This window comes from Diplotaxodon limnothrissa, linkage group LG12 (assembly GCF_057381915.1).
Source record: "Diplotaxodon limnothrissa isolate DT_005_m linkage group LG12, D_limnothrissa_male_GT1.1, whole genome shotgun sequence".
Lineage (NCBI taxonomy): Eukaryota > Metazoa > Chordata > Actinopteri > Cichliformes > Cichlidae > Diplotaxodon > Diplotaxodon limnothrissa.
The window spans coordinates 23,463,020-23,483,741 of NC_140607.1; the positions used below are offsets into that span (position 1 = coordinate 23,463,020).

The window sequence follows — 20,722 nt, forward strand, 5'->3', positions numbered from 1 at the left end:
TGTTTTACACATTTTAACTATAACTTTTGCACGTAGTTCAACAGAAAGTTCAATAAGAAGCAATACACAATAACGGAAAACAGTATCAGCTTGATCGCATTTGGTTACAAAGGATTTGGTTAAGCATATGTATAAGTATCTCTTCATGATTTTGAATATACAAAATACTATGGATATGTTGATATGGGTTCCAAAGCAACTAAAGGAATATTGTATATACATTCTCATACATTGGGCTATTAAGCTGTTTAAGCAGCTCCATTTAACTTTGACCTAAAATACAATATAAAACTATAGCAGGCAACTCCAATATAAAATAAAAGGTAAGCCTATAATTTGGGCTTACCTCTACTAAAGTAATTGTACATGTGGAGGATACTATGACACATATAGTAAAATAATTGAACTAACACTAATAGAAATGAATAAATAAACAGCTAAAAGAAATACATACATGAGCAAAAGCAGTCTATAGAACATTTATAGAGCTCATGTTGGAAAACCCGAGTGTGTTTGGCTCAACACTATTCAGATCAGAATTTTGACTGTAAAAGCTGCCAGACAGTACAGCATTAAAAAATTAATTAACAAATAATTACATTTGGAGGATGACTTCAGTAGCATGTTGTCATATATACCATAATTCTAAGTGTTTTATTTTTATATAAGTGGATAGTGTTTAATTGACCCAGATCTCTAGCAGGATTTTCCAGGGAGACAGTGGGAAACTAAGTTTCTCCACCCAATGTGATATAAAGAACTAACTTTTAATTTAAGCCCAAATCAAATCATCATTCATCATATATTGCAATAAATATACTCTAAGTTACATGGAAAAAGCACAAGGCTGCTAAACTATTTTATTTTGAAGTGCAGAGTTTAAGGTGATATAAATTTAAAAAGGCCTGTCTTAAAAGTTTGAAAAATTCTTTAAAAAATGAAACGAATCCCACAAGTTTAGTTTGAGGTAAAAAGGGGCTCCAAACTGGTTCTTCTAGTTCAGGATGTCAGAGGTGCAGCTGGTATGCAAAAACCTGTTCAGTATTTTAAATACACTCCTTCCCATTTCTCCAATCCTCTGCATGTCCCACCCTAACGGTACATTTGACTGCCATATTAGGCATCTCACACCACTTGGTTCATGCTATAAAAAAGACACAGGATCAGACTTTTGGTCACCTGAAGTGATCCACATCCAGAGGGACCAGGATGATGCTTTCCTTTGTCTTTGTTTTTGTGCTCGCTGGTGAGTTGTTTTCCTTCATATTCTTGTCTACGTTCACGTTTTTAAAAGGAAGAAATTATTTAGCACGAGTGCACTTTTCACCCTTCTCTCCCTCCTCGTGTCAGGTTGTGCATCAGGAGACATTGAGAAGAGGATTGTTGGGGGAGTATCCTGTAATGAGGACAGGCAGTATCATGTCCAGATAGACTCTGTTCAGGGGGGCATGACCTGCGGAGGCGCTCTGATTAACACCCGCTGGGTCATCACGGCTTCTCATTGTGCCGAACGGTAAGAAACTGCAGCTTTTGTTGAGTCACTTCACCAATGAGAGGGAATGGTGTTTAAAGCTAGTGTGTCATCAGGAGCACGAAGTGAAGGTGAAGTGAAAATCAAAGATAAAACAGAGTGACTAAATTTTTAAGCTGTTCAGTAATATTGTTGTTATTATATTATGTACTGAAATAAACAAAGCAATTTCTTTTTTTTTGCAGGTTGGTCAAAGTGAAGATTGGCTTAAACAACCAAGTACCATTATTGAAAAAAATTACAGGTTTTTTTAAGAAGCTTTTTAAAGGATCCCCCAAAAATCTTGAGCAGAACATTGATCCTAAACAACAGTTTACCTTCAAAGACGGTGATCAACCCCATGATATTATGCTGATAAAACTGAATGAGGATGTGAATCCTAAACTTCCCACTATCAGGCTTCCTCCTGCTGAAGGGTGTCAAAAACCAAATATGAATGATCCTGTTCAGATTGGAGGATGGGGTTTCAAGACAGCTGATGTGAAAAGTAAGGAAACCCTCAGACACTAGATCCAGTTTTTGGAAATAGAAATAAGTTTAATAATGCTTTATCTTATTTCCTCAGAGACCAGCAACCCCAAGAATTTAAAGTGCGCTATGACTGAGATAGTTCAGTGTGGAGAGAATGATAAACCTGATAGTAAATACTTTAGTGATGAGTCTACCACCATGTGTGCTCATAAACCTGGCGTGGAGTCCTGTTTTGTAAGCAAACTGTTTGATATATTAACCCCGAGTTGGTTTTAATATTAAACTTTAAACACTGACATTTAAAACGATCTAACCTCTGAACTCTGTCTGAATGTCTTCCAGGGTGATGCTGGTACAGCTGTGGAGTACAACAGCATTTTACATGGAATAATTGTCAGTAACCCTGTTGATAAGTGTGCAAATCCTATTGTAATGCTGAATATTTGTCGCTACAGACAGTGGATTGCTGACACCATGCTGAACAATCCATGAGTAAACCACAGAGGAAATACGTTTCCCTTAAAAATGTCATTTCTCATTTTTCCTAATTTATTCTGAGAGTTTAAAATAAACTGGAAAAGATCAGAGACCTGAGAAGCTGAAGCCAAGTATGGTTGCAATATAAACAGCTTGGCACTGTTTTCATCTATGAATAAAAATGATGTGGTTACCTGAAGTTCATGTCTTATCTGATGTCTGTTTGAGGCATTTGAATATCAGATGTTTGTTTTCCATAAAAATGTGATCACTTTCAAATTTCATGCACCCTTTTACTTCATATGAGACGTTCTGTAATGTCAGGCTGACCCACGGTTGATTGAGTGCCGGCAGAATAAATCATCTCCTTCATTTATGTTAAATGAGCACAACTCCAGATTATAGTATGTGCCAGAATACCCCCAACATACAAGATGATTGAGACTATGCTGTAGAATTTGGGTTTAACTGTAGTTTCTATTAAAAATACACTTTCTCATTTTAGAATATAAAGTACCTGAAGTGTAACACAATAAAAATATTTCTGCACAAAACCGAACATTACAATAAAGCCTGATTCTCCGTTTGAATAAGATTTATCAATTTAAATTCAATCAATTTATTTATAAGCACATTTAAAAACACAGGTTGACCAAAGTGCTGTACACAGTAAAAAACGTAAAAAGTAGAACAAACACAGACAGAGAATAAAACACGAACTCAGTCGCAATTAAAAGCTAAAAAGTAAAAATGTGTTTTCAGATGTGTTTTAAAAATGTCGAGTGTCGGAGAGATCCTAATATGAAGGGGCAGACTGTTCCAAAGTTTGGCCCAACAATCACAAAGGCCCGGTCTCCTCTGTTTTTTAGCCTAGAAGCAACATCAGCTGACCTGAGGGTTTTATTTGGAGTATTTTTAGTTAAAAGGTCAGAGAGGTATGACGGAGCTAATCCATTCAGAGACTTAAACACAAGCAATAACATCTTAAAATCAATTCTACAACGTTCTGGAAGCCAGTGCCACTTAGTGGCCATCTGTCTTTGAGACATGTTTTATTTTTTCAAGGACTGGATATGCAGTCAGCTCACCCTGGATACTGATTACAAAGCTTGAGAGGAAATCATCTGTCAACAAGCTTCCTCAATTTACTGAGACGGTACAATGATCATTTTTTATTTATTTTCCAAAAAATAATTAAATTACAGACAGACTGAAAGTCCATGCTGCTTAAAAATTTACAGTTCAAGGTGAACCCCACAAAGGTTCGTCTCACATCTGCTAAAAAAACATCACGATGATCCCTGAGACTTTTGGGAAACTATTCTGCGGACTGACGAAGAAAGCTGAACTTTTTGGAAGGTTTGAGCCCTGTTAGTTAGTGTAAAACTGGCACTGCATAAAACTGAGATCATATTAACAGTCAAACGCGGTGGTGGTAGTGTGATAGTCTGGGTCTGCTTTGCTGCTTCAGGATGACCTGCTGTGATTGATGGCACCATGAATGTTGATCTCTACTAGAAAATCCTGAAGGAGAATGTCCGGCCATCAGTTTGTCACTTGAAGCTCAAGCACTCTTAGGTTACGCAGCAAGTCCACCTCTGAATGGCTTAAAAAATAAATAAAAGGAAGGTTTCAGAGTGGCCTAATCAAAGTCCGGAGTTAAATCAGATTTAGATGTTTTGGCATGATTTTAAAAGGGCCGCTCATGGTTGAAAACCCTCCAGTGTGGCTGAGGCAATTTTCCAAAGAAGAGCGGGCCACAATTCCTCCCTCTCCCCCAGAGACGAGAAAGACTCATAGTCAGTTAAACCAAATGCTTGATTGCTTTACTCAGGCAATCTTTGTCTTGTCCTGAAATTTCTTTGATGATCTAAAACATATGAGTATGACAAATGTGCAAAAAAATAAAAATAAAAATAAAAATCAATCAATCGTGAAGCAGGTAAATACTTTGTTGCAGCACTGTATTAATATATTTTTGTCTTCTTGTGATGTGTGATGATGGCTGTGGTGTTCTCGTGTTAAATAAAAGGGGTAGGCCTTGATGGTTCCTGGCCTGTAAAATAGGAGTACCATTACTTTTCAAACAGAGGGATAGATCTTCAAAATATTTAAGCTTGAGAAAATTAAATTTTCTCAATTGTAAGAAATATATGTTTAAAATGACGGAAAGCTCTGGTATCTCATTGCCCAGATTGTTCTGAAAATAGAAAAATGAAAAAAAAATTAACTGACAGAATGTCTTTTGTTTTCTGTGAAAACACTGTAAAGCAAATTTAAAGGGGAGATTTAGTGGAATGTTCATCGCAGGGTGTTTAGCCAATGTAAAAATGTAGTTTGATCTCTTGGTTTGTGAGTCTTTTCCACAGCATGTCTTCTATCCTGTCTTCCTTCTCTCACCCCAACCGGTTGCAGCAGATGGCCCCGCCTCTCCCTGAGCCTGGTTCTGCTGGAGGTTTCTTCCTGTTAAAAGGGAGTTTTTCCTTCCCACTGTTGCCAAAGTGGTTGCTCATAGGGAGTCATATGATTGTTGGGTTTTTTCTCTGTATATATTATTGTAGGGTCTACCTTACAATATAGAGCGCCTTGAGGCGACTGTTGTTGTGATTTGGCGCTGGATAAATAAAATTGAACTGAATTGAGCTTCAGTTGTTTTGTGTGTATATTGTATGAGTGTAGACATGTTCATAGATAAACATTCATATTTTGGGATTATATGTTGAACTCTGAACACTGATTTACAAGTTATGGAATCTGAAATAAGGGAGTAGGAACAAGTCAGTGTAAACTTCATCCTACTCCTTTTCGAGCATAAACATTGTGTAGAGATACTGTGACAACTTGATGTCTATACTTTTGTCTGTTCTTTTTTCTCTTATTTTAGTTATCTTGACATCCTCAAAATAAAACTATTCTATTCGAAAAAAAACCCAAAACATAAATTAAATAGTAGAGAGTAAAAAACCCAGCAACTTTCTGTCATTAAATTGTTTATTAAATTGTTATTTACGTTGGTGCAGTATGCATGGCTGTGGGGAGGATCCTTCCCAAAACTGCAAAACCTATGAAAATACAGCTAAAACACCCCAATTATTTTTTTCTTCCAGATTGTCAGATCTTGGGCCTTATGCTTCACACCTGTTTTACAGAGACTGCACATTGTATTGTCAAGTTTTCGATCTGACTTAGTCCAGTAATCACATAAAGTCAGGGACAATAAGCTCTAACAAGACATCATTTATAGATTCAACGCTGTTCCTCAGATAAACATGCAGACACATACAAAAAAGTTTCATATGATTTAATGATATGAACCTATTATCATTACAGCACTCTTTATAAGCATTTGCAAGACTTGTTCTTCAGGCAGCATCCATCTGCCAGGTCTTTGCACAAAAGCACATCGGCTCTTCTGTAACACACACACAGAAATACAAATGTGCATACTGTCACTCATTGAGGTCCAGTGGTGAGTTCTCTGGTTTCATCTCTCAGAAAGGTGAGAAAAGAGTCAAGTGCAGACACTCCTGTGCATGGCGTTACAGTTAAATGTGTCACACAAACTGTTGGACGAGGTCTGGGTTAGGGCCGCTGCACACCCGTTCAGGTGAGGAACGCTGTCACCCTGTGGCTCGGGGCGGGATCAAATAATCTTCACTATGGGGAAGTACTTATGAGCTGAGAAGTCAAACTCTGGGAGCACCTGAGGATAAAGAAATGTATAGCTGCATTAAGAGAAGCACAATGCAACCAATATGTACACAGTTAGTACTTTTTAAAAAATCAACTACTCCTATTTAAATTATCAAATGCATTTGTTTGATTCTTTTGGTTTGTAGCTTAAAAGATCTACGTTGTATTAACTGTAAATGCAGACACAAACACAAACAATAATACAAGTAATGTGAGTAATGTGTTACCTTGGTTTCCTTCTTATGACCTCCAGCCAGTAGTTTCATAACTACAATATTAGGTTTGGCCACCTTCAGTATACGGTTCACCTGTTATCAAAGAGTAATGAGTGGTTATAGAACAAGACAAGAAAAAGTGCAGATAAGATATCATTGTATAAAATTGAAAACCACCCCAAGATAATTACATACACCATTGCTTTTATGCATCGCAGCCACATTATAGAGCAGTGTGTTCAATCCAAGGGACAGTCACTGGAGCTAATGATGCTAACGTGTCGATGTTCGGACACAGGCAGCTGGAGCAGATCAGTATCTTTAAGGCCTCACCGTCACTACTTTGAATCTATAAACTGGCCTTCTGCACTGTGTGTGTGCTGCTGGTGCCTTTTGGAGCATCTGTGATGAATTATGTGACTAAAATTATGGCTTACTGGGTGATAAAATCCATCTAGGAAGCTTGTGTTTCAGTTTTGTTGATTGACAGAGCAGTATTTTATCAATTTACTCATTTGTTCATATGGGCATCTATCTAGCTAGTAATAGCTAAACGTAGGGCTTCATGCATGCATCCAAATAAGGTTTGGCTCGAATGCAAGATTAGTGCTACACATCTGGGCTCAGCACTCTCTTGTAAAAGAGAGTCTTAATCTCAAGAGTTTTACTTCCTAACTAAACAAATGCTAATGAACATAAACCGCTGTATTTATTTCACAGTATTTTGACTTTCTGACCTCCGGATCGGGACTGGGCACATTTTCAAGGATGAGCTTCGCCTGCTGAAAGTGTTTGCTAGCTGCCAGATAGAGGTCTGCAGAGCCTGGTGGAGGATTGTATTTCTTCAGATCAGACATCTCCTGAAATAGGCAAGAAGAGGAGAAACATTTTAAAAAGAAAGTGGAATATTTTAAAAAAGAAAAGATGAATTAGGCCCATGAAAAGACACAGTACCTTGAACTGGATGTAGTGCACAGGTGGAGGGGTGACCACACTGTTGAAGGGGGCGAAGCGATGCTCATAGCGAACCTGCTCGCTGTCCAGTTCAAACTGAGGCTTACGCACCTTCCCATCCATATCCAGAGCTACCATCGTCTGAAGAGAAAGGCCGGGAAGGGGCATGTTACACTTTGTTGTGCCAAAAGTGGCCTAATAAAGGCCATTATTTTTATGCCTACCTTGTACATGCCAGCACACATGTTCTGGTATGCTTGACTCATGGTAATCTCCTTGCTGAGAGGGCGAACTGAAGAAAATCAGAAACAATAACTTCAGTGCTCTTTGAAGAAATATCGACAGGATGATGCCACTTCTACAATGAAGTGGTCATTTCTGATCAGACTTCAGTTTGTATGTTGTGGTTATCCGCTTCACATAAAAGCAACACAACAAAATGTACCTTTCTTCTTCTTCTTGGTCTTTTTGCTGCTGCGCCCTTTCAGCTGCTCCTCTAGAATCCGCTCTTCTGCCATCTGAGAGGAGTCAGCTCTGCTTAGAGTGGACATCAGCCATGCATAAAGGAACTCTGACAGGTACCTACAACCAAAACAAACACATGCTCATTTACAGCAAACCTGCACCCAGGTTATGTGGGAGAGAGAGTTCAGCTTCTACCAGTAATTCACAGAGGCATGCAATCTTACCAGTAAATGTAATAGTATTCATGCATGCTGTAAAGCTCCAGCTCAAAGCCACTCAGCAGGTACTGAATCATGATCCTCAGGTTATGATAGAGGATCCAGGTCCCAAGACAGGCTAGATGCTGTCGTTGAGGCTCCAGTTTCATCAGTAAGCTATGCAGAGCTGCATCCACCTTCTCAGCCTGTACAGCACAAAGAAAGAGTTCTGAGGTTGCTTGATGAATTTAGAGAAACTGCCTGTAGCACGAACTGCAAAGACAGCTAATTTGGATGAACGTAGCTGCAGCTCACTTCATCTTGCAGTGTGGCAAACTCTTCAAGAATGTGTCCCAGCTTGTCTCTCTGTCGAGCACGGTTGTGTCCGTGGATCTGGATGAGGCTGCAGAAAGGCTATGGGGAAAACACTCAGTTCAGTTCATATTACGCCAGTTCAGTCAAAAACAGTCAGCTCAAAGCCCTTCATATTGTAAAGACTCGATAATATTAGAAAGAAACCCTAACAATCAGACGACTCGTTATGAGCAACCACTTGGCAACAGTGGGAAGGAAAAACTCCCTTTTAACAGGAAGAAACCTCCAGCAGAACCATGCTCAGGGAGAGGGCAGCTATCTCCTGCAGCAGGTTGGGGGTGAGTGGCAAGAGAAAATGAATACATGCAACAGTCATAAACATAATCCATTATAGGGATGAACGTTTGTGATGTTTATATTTTATTACACATAAGTCTATGTCTACTTTCATACGATTTACCTCTAAGTCAGCTACTGGGAGTCAAATATAATAAACGATGACTTAGATATAGAGACTTTGAGCCACAGCAATAACATACCCTGGAGCAGTGTGTAACAAAAGAGTCAATGTAGTCCTTCGCTTGGTGATTGTTGAAGAGACAACACCTGGACAGACAGAGGCACATCAACACATGTGACAAGGTCAATCTGAGCCAAACAAAGGGACATTTGTTCTGTAGCTTAGCTTCTGAATTGTCTATTTGAGGTTTACAACCAGAACTCACACACTGCAGTGCGTTCAGAGTAAGTGTATCCAGTAGCTTAACTGCAGGCCAAGGGGTTTTAAAATGATCACTGTTGATATCTAATCACTTGTTATCATTTATTATACAATATCAGTGTGTTCAATGTTTCCACTGATGATCAGATGTTAAATACGTGGTTACGATATTTGACTAGTTTATAAAGGATATTGTTATTAAGTGTTTTAAATCCGATCATATCTCATTTCTCACTGTGTTTCATTTCAGCCTACAGTAATATCATTATTGTGTCATATATATCCTGATATTTTTCTGTTGCACCAACTATCCTCTGACAGTAGAAAGGTTAAAGTAATCAATACAGGTAAAAGCATATTGTAAACCTCAAATCACAGCTAAGCTAGTGACAAAACAACAGACCGACTAATCTCATTTAGTATTTAAAATAAACACAACTTACTTGTATGAGAGGACTGGTGGGCTGACAAAGTACCTCAGAGCATCTTTAATCATGTCTTGCATCAGGTGGGTGCCAAACACTTTTTTATTATCTATCAGGAATGTAGTCTGGATTGATGGGAAAAAAAATGAAATGTAGTTTCATTTTACTTTTTTATTAAATACTCCATAGTATCTATGGAGTATTTATATCTATCCAAGTATTTTTCATATTTGCATAGGTCGTATCTACACGGATCACCAAAATAAAACCACAGGTACATTTGAAAGATTTAGGAAAGCAAGTACTCATCTACCTGAAGAAGAGATCTGGAGAGCACACAGGGAGACTGCTCACTGAATTCACAGAAGAAGTCCTGGTAAAAACATCAGCAACAACAAAACACAATCCTTAAGTTATCATAGGAGAAACTTTATAATTAGAGCCCGAGCACGAAACGTGCGAAGGCTGTTTGTTATTATTATTTTGTCCAATGAATTGCCTTTTTGAAAGTCTTAACATAGTCATAAATTCATGAAATTTGGCAAACGGTGAAAAATAAGATATTTTATTGGTTTGGAACAGCTGTAGACATGAAACTTGGTACACACGTGTAACATACAAAGACGGACAAAAATGTCCAGGGGCCCATCACCCCAAACCCAACAGGAAGGGGTGATGTCGTGGCGACATGCCACATTTTGATCATTCGCCACGAAACTGCTGTAACTCAAAAACGGATTGAACAAACTCTACCAGACTTGACAGGCATGATGATAGTTTGGCTCTGAACAGATTGATATACCATTTGTCAGCGATAGTTTGAGCGCTGCCTAGTTGGAACAGGAAATGCGCAGTAGCTTATAATCATTATCAAATCTAGATTAAATTTTAATAGGTGGTTCCAGTGTGACATACTGTTAACTAGGATACTTCGTCGCCACCTAGTGGGCACAGGAGGTGTTGGGCATGGCTCGATGGTGCCAGAGTGCGCGGGCTCTCTCAGTGCTGCTTGCAGCTTTAATTTCAATTCATATTTCCAACTGGACACACAAATCCCCTTTGGGGTTGTCTCAGGGAGGGCATCTGGTGCATAACTGAAACAGCCTAGTTTTTTAGAAGAAACTTTCTAATGTCCTGAAAAGCTTGTTTATAATAAAACTTAATAAAAAACGAATGCATCAAGACAAACCTCAGGAAATGTATTTACCAGTATGCCATGTAGGTTGGTAGTGTTGATCACGTCACAAACAGTCTTAATGCGCTCTATAAGCTTGCTGAAATACGCCACCATGTCCTCCCTCTTAATGATTTTGGCGTAGCGAGGAAAGGTGGGTGGCAGCAATCTCTGGTTGACTAAAGGCTCAAATCCCATCATGATGGGGTGGTCTGCAGCAATCACAGGGAACAAAACTAATCACAACATAAATTAGAGACATGAACACAGGTCACATATGAAAAAAAAATGTAACTGAATCATCTTTAAGGACTTGCCAAACCAAAGTAAATGAAAAGAAGTTGATTTTTTCAGTTCTGTGTGAGGAAAACTGTTAGTGTAGACAAGTTACATCCAGTGTGGACTTTAGGTTGCCATTACGATGACTTAACTGGACAACTGGAGCCTCAGAATGATTATTTTATGCTCAAATTCTTTAATTACCCATTTTTGAACATATCTTTTGCAGCTGTAGCTGAGCTGTTGGCTTGCAAATTGCAAAAAAAGGCTTAACTTGTACTCCTCCACTTAACAGATTAAACGTGAATGTGCGTGCTACCTCCTTTAGTGGTGTCATTTTGTGACTGGATGCCATGCTGAATGCTGGAATGAATGGGGGATAACAGGTCAGCTGCCTGTGCCACGAGCTTCTGGGCCTCGCTCACTGAGCTGGTCTGATAAAGACACAAAACAAAACACTTACTAACAAGCCCCCTTATCAACAAAAGTATATATAGTTTGTAAATATCACAGTTATATATCTAAACATCAGGGTTTTTCTAACACATCAAAATTTCATCCTCAGAAGAAAATCATCAGGATTGTTAAAAAACAAACTTCCTCCATTAGTCTTTGTTTTGTTTTTAAGATATTTTGCTTCATCTACTCATATTTTTGTTCAGAAATAAAGGAAAAATGTTAGATAAGGTAACTCATTACCTCAGCTACATGTGTAGTCACAAGAAAAACTCTGTTTATATGTAATGCATACAGTAAACAGAATCAGTCTCTATCTGCTGCTGGGCTTTTGTCGATATGTGCATTACCTCTTTCTTGGTAAAAGCGATCAGTGCAGTCAGTAGAAGGCGTGTGAACTTTATTCTATTGAATAGTGCCAGACACTGTTGATGCTGAAAAAAACAAAGCATGGGAGAACATTGCAGAGCTATTAATACACCTGTTTTTTTTTTTAAAGACTGCTCAGAAAAGTCCATTTTTGGGTCTCCTTGTTTTTTCCCTTCCTTTCTTTATATAACTATATAACTGAAAGAGCTGGAAATTCCAGAGCTGAGTCTTTAAAAGGTCATGTGAGTCCCACACTCTTTATTGACAGAGAGATATAGCCGGTAGTGAGATATGACTCAAAAGGTATAAATTACAAAGAAACAGCTAAACAGAGATAATTTGTTCCTGGAGTTAAAGAAAATGCCTCTAGAAAAAAAACTGTTGCAAAAACTCAACAAAAATGCGTGAATGATTTCACTTACCTCCCGCTCAACCTCCGGGTTTCGCTGCTCACCTTGTCGACTGCGCGTACTCTGACGGAGCACAAAATAACCCAGAAACATCGCATGTCAGAAAAGCTTTTGCATTATCAGTGCTTCATTGAAATGGCAATGGCCTTTACTTAAAGCAACAAGAATAATTACCTTAACTTTCCTCTGTAATTCATCTTCTACATCTTTCAGCATACCTGAAGGGATTAATACGTCATGAGAGATGAATGATTACAGTGTCTGCCTGTAATTGCTTTAGCTGTCTACACTGTAGTTGGTGCTGCAGACTAAAGCCCAAACCCAATGTGTACACACTGCTTCATAAACTTGGATGTGTGTTTATGCTAAAACCACGAGGGCCTACTGTCAAAGTATCAAGTGTTCTTTGGCAGAGATTTTTAAACCTTGTTGCACGTCTACATTTCTGCAGATGCTGCCTGAGGGCATTACCCACAAAAAGTCCCAAACACACAATCCTAGGCCTCAAACTGACTTACTCAACGTGTGATCCTGTGCACTCGAATGGTATCATTTAGGTTGTTAAGAGTTTCATTTTTATGCTTTAGGTTGGAGTTTGATATTGAGCCTTACTCAGTTATGACTGGAAGTCTTCATACCTGTCACCCGCAGATCTGTGACATTATTAGCCATCTTAAAGCCATAGGTCATGGCCTGGAAATCCTCCTGCATAAAGAAATATAAGATAAAAATCACCATTCAGACATATGACAGTTTTATAAATGGGCTACTACGAGAACAACTTTTCAAACAAATAGATTTAAACAACACACATTTGCAATCAAACTAAAGCTCTTTGGGTCCTGAAATGCTACACTGAGCTCCATCTTTCAGATATCTCAATTTTTACACACAACTTACTCACAGCTTTTTCTTTCCCACCTGGGTTTTTTTGTGTTGGTCCATGATTTTAACCTGCTATCTGTTCTGACTTTATGTCCACATTGAAACGTGCAGTACCACAGTAACCAAACATTTACTGACTGACAGCAGAAAACTGCTCACCTCTTCAAACACAGCAGCCTTGTTGACCTTTTCCCGGGAAATGTCACACACCTTCAGCAAGCCCAGGGCAAAAGCTTTGAGGGCTGGCTCCTCAATCAGGTCAGGGTTGTGAACATAGAGGCAGGTAAACACAGTCTGAGCCAGTGAGTGGCCCTCCAACCATGTTATCTATATATACACACATATTAGAAAACACAAACATGCATACATAAATATGTCTTGATCAGTGAGTCCGCAGTTTGAGTCATCGCTGGCTCGACCTGTATCAGTAATCTCGCCAAAGCTTATTGTGTTTCTCAAATTTTACAATCTACTAAAGACAAAAATGGCATAAAAACATTAAAACAGCTACAAATACAGAATATAGATTAAGCTTTTCCAATCCAGTCACATTTCAGAAAATCTGCAGTACAAAGGAATTACAGGGAGCAGCACATTACTTGAACATAACTTTCAAAATTTTGCCTTATAATAAGCAAAAGCTAATTCACCAAACAGCAGAAACAGGTGTCGATGATCCCGATGAGTTCAGGAAGACTGAGGTCTTTGACCTTGATGGCACCCTCCTGGAACAAAGAAAGAGCAAAATAAGGTGGTTAAATGTGTTTTATATACACAAACAAATGAAACTAAGCTCTGAAAAATTACATCTAGGATTACATTACATCTCTGTCTGTATACTGTTTTCATTCCATGAAAAAGAGATCAGTACCTTAATAGCTTGCTCAAAGTTGAGCACTTTCCTGTTGACCTGGTTTCCGATCATTCCCGCATCCATCTTAGGATCCATCATCTCTATAGCTGACATGGCTTCAAACAAGCCAAACCTGCAGCAGAAGTAAAACATTTTTGACCTCTGTAACATTTTTCTGTGTTCACTACATAAAAACATAAAAGCACTGACAATATTTATGGACCGATCCAAAAATGAATGCAAATATCAACCCAATTAAATTCAAAGTCACTTGTGGCAAAAACATTAGAAGCTTTCATTATAATTACTCCGCGCAGTCAATGTTTTGAACTATGACTTTGGGACATGAAAACTATTTTAATTGAGGATCTGTGCAGCAGTAAGATGAAAAGGTCGTTTCTAATTTGAGGGACTCAAAAAAGCACTTTGGTGTACTCACAGCTTGTCATGAAGCAACTCTCCAAGGTTCAAATCTGCATGAATAAAGGATGACAACAAGGAAGGAGGAACACGTCAGTCCCTTTTTTTTAACTGCACACACACACACACACACACACACACACACACACACACACACACACACACACACACACACACACACACACACACACACACACACACACACAGTCCTTACCTTTGCAGGCGCTTTTGAATTCATGTGTAATATCAACCCAGTTGGCGTTGTTCTTCATCTTTTCTGGGATACCCAGCCCCCAGCCAGTGTCATCATCATCAACTGCTGATTTCATCACCATGGTGACAGCTTAAGGCACATAGATAAACATTACATTAAATTAACCATTACATGCCAATGTAAAGCATTTTGCTAAGTCATCCATCCAACTGCCTAGCCAACTTAAAAGTTCAGGGAGGCAGTGAGGGGGCCAGCAGCCTCTGTGTTTCTGTGTCTCTGTGTTGGCATCACAGCGCTAACACAGAGATGCAAACAACCATGAACTCTACTTGCACAACTACACTTAATGCCAATTTAGAATCAGCAATTAACATACGGTTTGTGGGAGGACACCAGAGCACCCACAGGAACCCCACAAAGACACATGGAGGATATGAAAAAACAAACAAACACACACACATAAAGCTCCAAATCTGCAATGTCTCCACACTTTCCTTTACTGAAAAGAAAGATTTATTTTCCTATATAAAAACATTTTTTCTCATTTTTGTATTTATTTATTATTTTAATAAGAGATATAGCCATGCTTGTACCTGATGAATTCTAGCTAAAAGTTAGTACTAGGTCCTTGTTATAATTAGCTCAGCTAATGGCATAAGAGTTACACTTGATTAAGAGGTTTCTTATCTTATTAGGTTTTCCTTGCTGAAGTGAAATCATATTTTCCTCAGGTCATAGGCTAACAAAATTCTAATTCTTGAGACAATGTAACTTCAATATCCCTAGGATTAGTGGGGTTAGGTTAGCTGGTGTTTGGTGTTTAGTGTGATTGTGAGTGTGAATGGCTGTCCATCTCTCTGTGACAACCCTGCAACAGACTGGTGAGCTGTCCAGGGTGTACTCTGCCTCTTACCCTATGGTAGCTGGGATGGGTTCCAGCCCCCCACAACCATGATAAGGAGGGGAAGCAAACGGATGGATGGATCGTCAGGACGTATTTCCACTAACTACATGAGCAAAATCATCCACGTAAAGGATTCAGGTTCATGAGACACAGCCTAGGGCATGTCATTAATATAGATGGAAAAAAGTAATGAACCTAAAATAGATCGTGTTATACCATAAATAACATTTCCAAGGGGTGACCTTTAAGAATCATTATTTAATTCTACATAATATTTTCTTTCCAATAAAAGTCTTGAACCACCTCAGATATTTACATAGATTTCCTGTGTGGATTAGAGAAAATCCGAAGTAAATTAAAAATTGTTTTAAAGTCATTAAATATGTACACTGTACAATCATTCCACAGTGGAAAAAGAAGAGTTCAAAGAAGTCATCAAAAGCCCAAAATTACCATGACATTCATGCCCATAACGAATGTATGTAAACTTCTGACCAAAACTATATTGGCTCTATATTGCTTGTAGAGTAGAATAATCTACAGTTTCAAAAGACTTCTGAAGATAGTGTATATTATACTGTATATTAAATATAATTTTATTACTGAGCTATGAAAGGTTAGTATGAGTAAAGTACCTTGGCCTAATAATAAAAAACATAAACATTTAAAACGTCATCATGCAGTGTAACAGTTGTAACACAGCTCAAAGTTAACGTACAGTAAGAAAGTGAATGTGATCCAACGTAATAATATAATTCATTGATCAGTCATAAAGCTTGTTTTTTGCTTCTCAGCATTAAAACCGCAATGCATTATTATTTTTCAACTGGAAATGTGTCAATTTATGTATGTTCTTAAAAGCTTTCACGCATTTTTGTTTACATTAGATCTTGACTCACTGAAGTTTGACGAGGCTGATCTAAGCTAACAACAGAAGATTAACATGTGAGCTGACTTGAGAAGCTTGTTATGGCCTAAAATGGTGTAAACTGCACTCCAGAGTGCCCTGGAAAGTTTCAGCCGTCAACACTAATGAACTGATGTGGGTCAGGGAGAGTTGAAACCATTTTTAAATGATTGGTTCATTCACCTGTAACATATATAACGTTTAGAGGACATATAAGAGGCAACACTGGTAATCACTTGTATAGATGCCTGAATAAAAAGCCTATCAGAAATCGATATTACCCGATTAAATGATCAATGAGATAAGTAGTAGTAACTGTTTGTCTCCTAACATATACCTTTTTGAAACTAATAACATGGATGTCAAAAGGTCACCTAAGTTTACACAGTCCTCAAAAGCGTACTAAAACTCTTAGGCAAGATACATAATTTTAAAAGACACGAGATGGTGTGAGGTAGCTATCACCAATCGTCACATTAGCTAGCTTTACCGTGTGCAAACAAGCTAATGTTGCCGACACTGGGTGTTCTCTGTGAACAAAAGCTGCTTATGGATGTTTTAACAGGTTAATCCATTCCACTCAGGCATATAAAACACGAAGACTGTTACTTAGAAATTATACTTTCGCTGTAAATCAGCACGTACCTTACTATATTGTATTAACCATGTAGCTAATCAAAGATCCCACCGAAGACTGTAAAAATTGGCGCACATGAATGACGTCATCAGCAGCAGCGATTGGAAATGTAGTCCTGTGAACGCCAAGCCTAACGGAACGCTTATGGCTTAAAACCAGACCAGTGATGATATAAAACGATTTTTGAGTTTTAAGGATTCAGTGAGCTAATTTACGATGTTCATATCGTAGCATTAAATGCCGCTTACACCACGCGCAAAGACGTAACCACTCTCGCGGTGCTCACTAACTGCCCCCTCTAGTTGTGTCTGTTCTCATCTCATCATCATCAGGGCGTTTCAACGCTCAGGAGCACAGTAGCTGTCGCCTCTTATCTCGCAACTACTCCTCCACCCTAAACGGGACAGCTCCTTTTTCATACAGGTTTGTACAGCTTCTCTTTTGTGTTGCTATTCTAAAGAACCACTGCTTCAGCTAACATCTACTGTGTGCTGTTTTTGTTAGCATATTCTTCAGTTAGCTAGCCTGCTGGCGCAGACAGCCAGTCTTAATGAGTGACTAGCCCAGCAGGTGCAGCTGCCACCAGCTTCAGCTAGGTTGTCTGACTTAGCATCTTGTAAACATGTACCGTACAGAGGCTTGCCTAGCTGTTTGCCTTTTCACCAATAACCCGCTAACATGACAACCCCCATGAGCTGGTGCAATGAGAGCAATGACCCTGGTTTCTTAAAGGATTTTGGATCGGGGATTGTGAAGTAGCTCTATAGGGTTATTTCGACTTGTTTACAGCAGTCTTGTGTAAGCTGACCTCTATAACATGTCAGGTTTCATAACTGCTTGAGCAAATTTTAAACGTGTACATGGTCTGACCTCCAGTTTCATCTTTGCTCTTCTTTAGCCCGTTTGTAACAAAGGCGTGACCATAGATTGTGCTGTCACTCTTAGATAAGGCTCTATCCTTTTGGTAAAACGGGTGATGGGCATGTAAGCTTTGCAAAAGTCTCGTTAAGGAGTAAAGGTGTTTTTTACTTATTTACCTTAAATTCTAAAGTAATGAAGTGTTTTAGTGTGGACATTTCTAGCACATTATAACGTTATTACAAAACTCCCTTGTGTTTAAAAACAATGGAGTAAATGGCATTAGGCACCAGTGATGACCACGCTCTAACACATGTTTGTGACCCATCTTATCTCAGCCCATAAATGCTTCTGTTTTGAAAGTGCAGCACAATAACTCGTCCAGTCTTCTTGGATTCACCTGCTCATCCGTTTCGGTTAATGATACCGCACTAAGTTGACTTGTTTAACGTGCTTTCAAACCTTGTGCTCACATTACCTTGACTGCGACTGTTTTGTGTGGATATCTGAGATGAGTTGAACAGCTCCTTTTGTTTTGTGTGAAATCAGTTGAGAGGTAATGTGTCCCCCAGGTGGTCCCAGCATGCACTGCGGGGCAGATACACAGAGGACAGGTTTTTAGTCTGCTGCAGAGCAGCTACATATTTGCAGACTAATGGCTTCTCTGCTCAGTGTGTCCCCTAAGTTGACAGCTTCTTGTCTGTGGGGTGACTTCACGAGGCATGCGTACACTGTAGCCAGGGACACTTAACTTTTCTGTGAAATGGTTTGGCATAGTAGCAAGCCTGGCTGCAACAGAGGGAGTCCAGTGGGGTAAAGGTTGACATGCTTGTTTCTAAAATGGTGTTGAAAACCTCTTCCTCTTCATATCTAATCTACATGTTCTTTCACTTGCAGATGACTTGAAATGTTGATGTAGTAAAAATGAACAAGCCCAAAATGGCCACAGAGAAGGGGTGAGTTGATTTGCATTCAGAAAGCAAATAAAAATGTCATTACAGATGTGAACAAAAACAGGCATGGGGTTTGTGATGTTTGTGCATGTGTTTCTGATTGAAAGCTGCTCTGTCACTGCCATCTGTTCACACTCACACTCTCGTGCCCTCTCTCTCTGTCTCAGTGAGCCTTTAGTGTTATGATGCACTTCCACTTTTGTTCTGTTTTACCTTGTTAAGACTGTTCGCAGAAGGGTTTGACCCTGCTTTTCTTCTTGTGCAACAGAGCCGAGACTGGTAGATAATTAGCGGACCTTGCTTGAAACAGCCATTTGATATGTCAAGACTGAAAATAACAGCTGTCCTTAATGCTGAGGCAATATACTTTGAAAAACCTTCGGTGTATTTTGGCTTTCCAAAGTCTTTTTTTGTGTGTGTGTCTGTGTTCGTTATAGTGATTAATGTAGTATGTTAATTTAGGCTTTCTATTTTTTGTTCTGTGTTTTCCTTTTTCTGTTTATACTCTATTCTTCTCTCACTCCTGACATTTTTTGCTATTCTGTATTTAGCATACACTTTCTCTGTCTCTCTCCTTTCTTGTCTCTCTGTCTTTATAAGGACATATAAGACATTTTTGCTCCCCTGGGTAGAATCAGGGTCTTGATTCTCTGTCCAGTATTTGCCGTTGCTGTACCAACAACGGACCTCTAACCTCGAGTTTCCAGCTGAGTGCTACTGCGCTAAGATTATAAGAGGAGGACGGATCAGTGCTCCAGAAATGAAGTGAAACACAAAGAGACAGCTTTGTTGAAAAGCTTTAATAAATGAATTTTAGAGTCATATAGTCATAGACTGCCAGTTTGTAATCACCGGCACTGCTAAAAGTAACATGGAAAAGGCTGTTTTTATTGGATGCTTTCTAAAAGTGGGCAAAGACACACTTGACTCAGTGTGAGTATATGAGGTCACTGCACATATTAGATCATGCTTTACATTTGTTTTCCGGTGCCAACTGCACATTGTGATTAATAACATTAGCCTTTTCCCATAATTGAGTTGATCATCCTGTGTGTGTGTTTTTTGTTGTTTTGTTGTTGTTGTTGTTTGTTGATTTTTTTTTTAAACATACGACTGAATTATCCTGTTGGATGCATTGTTCTAAAAGTAAAAACAGATTTTATTTGTTACAAGGGTTCCCAGTAACTCCAGGATAGTGATGCTCCTGGGCCAACTGGAAAGGATGAATGGTGAGGCCATGGTCAGGGATGTTGAAACAGCAAGACAGGTCACTACAAAGATCCTTCATCTCATACAGACACAGGGTAAGAATGTGTGTAAACATGCACAGTGATACATGTAATCTCCTGAACTCCGGTATAGTTTTGTTATCTTGAGCCAAGTGCGATCTCAGTGAGCAGTCCTGGCCTTGAATTGCATTGCTGGCAGTGGAAACAGCTGCAAAATATTCAGGCACTGTAACAAGTTATAAAACAGCATTTCCTTGCAATTTGCAAAGTGATTCGTTTGGATTGTGTAAGCAAGTATTCGACGTTATTGATCAGAGGTTTTTGATCACCTCCATATTTTTGCTACAAATGTTCCCTTGGACTCGCGATAAGATGCTTAGAATTAGGAGGTCAAAGGTTCCTGTGGAATCACTTTTTTTAAAACTCCCAGTAATTATCTGGAAGATCCTCAGTATATCTGTTGGACATGTATGAACGTGTACAGACAAGTACATGTCTGTAAACTGCATCTTTAGTTGTTGGAATAGTGACGCAACCACAAAGTAGTATATTTAGTTCCAGGATGCAAGTCTTGCTAATGGGCAGTTGTTTGTGCAACTGTTTTAAAGCTCGTGTTTAAAATGAATGAGGATACAACCCTAACCTTTATTTTAATGGTCATGTATGTATAGACGCACCAGTCATAACTGATACAATCATTTCTTTCAATT

At 38.9% G+C, this 20,722-nt stretch overlaps 3 protein-coding genes across 5 annotated transcripts in view; 2 read left to right on the forward strand and 1 right to left on the reverse strand.

Annotated features, from left to right (window-relative positions):
• Positions 1-1,209: 1,209 nt before the first annotated feature.
• On the forward strand, positions 1,210-2,494 carry LOC146621357 (kallikrein-2-like). The gene is made up of 5 exons (XM_085368435.1): positions 1,210-1,246; positions 1,351-1,513; positions 1,717-2,018; positions 2,097-2,236; positions 2,345-2,494. The coding sequence occupies exons 1-5, from the start codon at positions 1,210-1,212 to the stop codon at positions 2,492-2,494; spliced, it is 792 nt and encodes a 263-aa protein (XP_085224561.1).
• A 3,318-nt stretch (positions 2,495-5,812) lies between these two features.
• Positions 5,813-17,042, reverse strand: naa35 (N-alpha-acetyltransferase 35, NatC auxiliary subunit). Its single transcript, XM_085368359.1, has 23 exons — positions 16,981-17,042; positions 14,525-14,653; positions 14,330-14,363; positions 13,909-14,023; positions 13,688-13,762; positions 13,197-13,364; positions 12,791-12,857; positions 12,327-12,370; positions 12,165-12,215; positions 11,724-11,807; positions 11,237-11,351; positions 10,672-10,850; positions 9,778-9,837; positions 9,483-9,589; positions 8,858-8,924; positions 8,319-8,417; positions 8,031-8,209; positions 7,787-7,923; positions 7,566-7,633; positions 7,342-7,482; positions 7,125-7,247; positions 6,400-6,480; positions 5,813-6,182 (listed from the first exon to the last, which is right to left on the reverse strand). The coding sequence occupies exons 2-23, from the start codon at positions 14,643-14,645 to the stop codon at positions 6,123-6,125; spliced, it is 2,175 nt and encodes a 724-aa protein (XP_085224485.1). The 5' UTR covers positions 14,646-14,653; positions 16,981-17,042; the 3' UTR covers positions 5,813-6,122.
• A 234-nt stretch (positions 17,043-17,276) lies between these two features.
• Positions 17,277-20,722, forward strand: part of agtpbp1 (ATP/GTP binding carboxypeptidase 1) — a 28,424-nt gene continuing 24,978 nt past the window's right edge. For all 3 annotated transcript variants that reach the window (XM_085367357.1, XM_085367354.1, XM_085367355.1), the window contains exons 1-3: positions 17,277-17,395; positions 18,728-18,786; positions 19,957-20,087. In XM_085367357.1, coding sequence (XP_085223483.1) covers positions 18,755-18,786; positions 19,957-20,087 — 163 coding nt within the window. In that variant the 5' untranslated portion in view covers positions 17,277-17,395; positions 18,728-18,754. The remainder of the gene's footprint in view (positions 17,396-18,727; positions 18,787-19,956; positions 20,088-20,722) is intronic.

Bases quoted from the DNA above. Each gene is read 5' to 3' on its own strand.
- LOC146621357 (XM_085368435.1), top strand. From the start codon at position 1,210: ATGATGCTTTCCTTTGTCTTTGTTTTTGTGCTCGCTG. The intron at 1,514-1,716 runs GTAAGAAACTGC...TTTTTTTTGCAG, and splicing joins GCTTCTCATTGTGCCGAACG to GTTGGTCAAAGTGAAGATTG. The intron at 2,237-2,344 runs GTAAGCAAACTG...AATGTCTTCCAG, and splicing joins CTGGCGTGGAGTCCTGTTTT to GGTGATGCTGGTACAGCTGT.
- naa35 (XM_085368359.1), bottom strand. From the start codon at position 14,645: ATGGTGATGAAATCAGCAGTTGATGATGATGACACTGGCTGGGGGCTG. The intron at 12,371-12,790 runs GTATGAAGACTT...TAATCCCTTCAG, and splicing joins CACAGATCTGCGGGTGACAG to GTATGCTGAAAGATGTAGAA. The intron at 8,210-8,318 runs GTGAGCTGCAGC...TGTGCTGTACAG, and splicing joins TTGCCACACTGCAAGATGAA to GCTGAGAAGGTGGATGCAGC.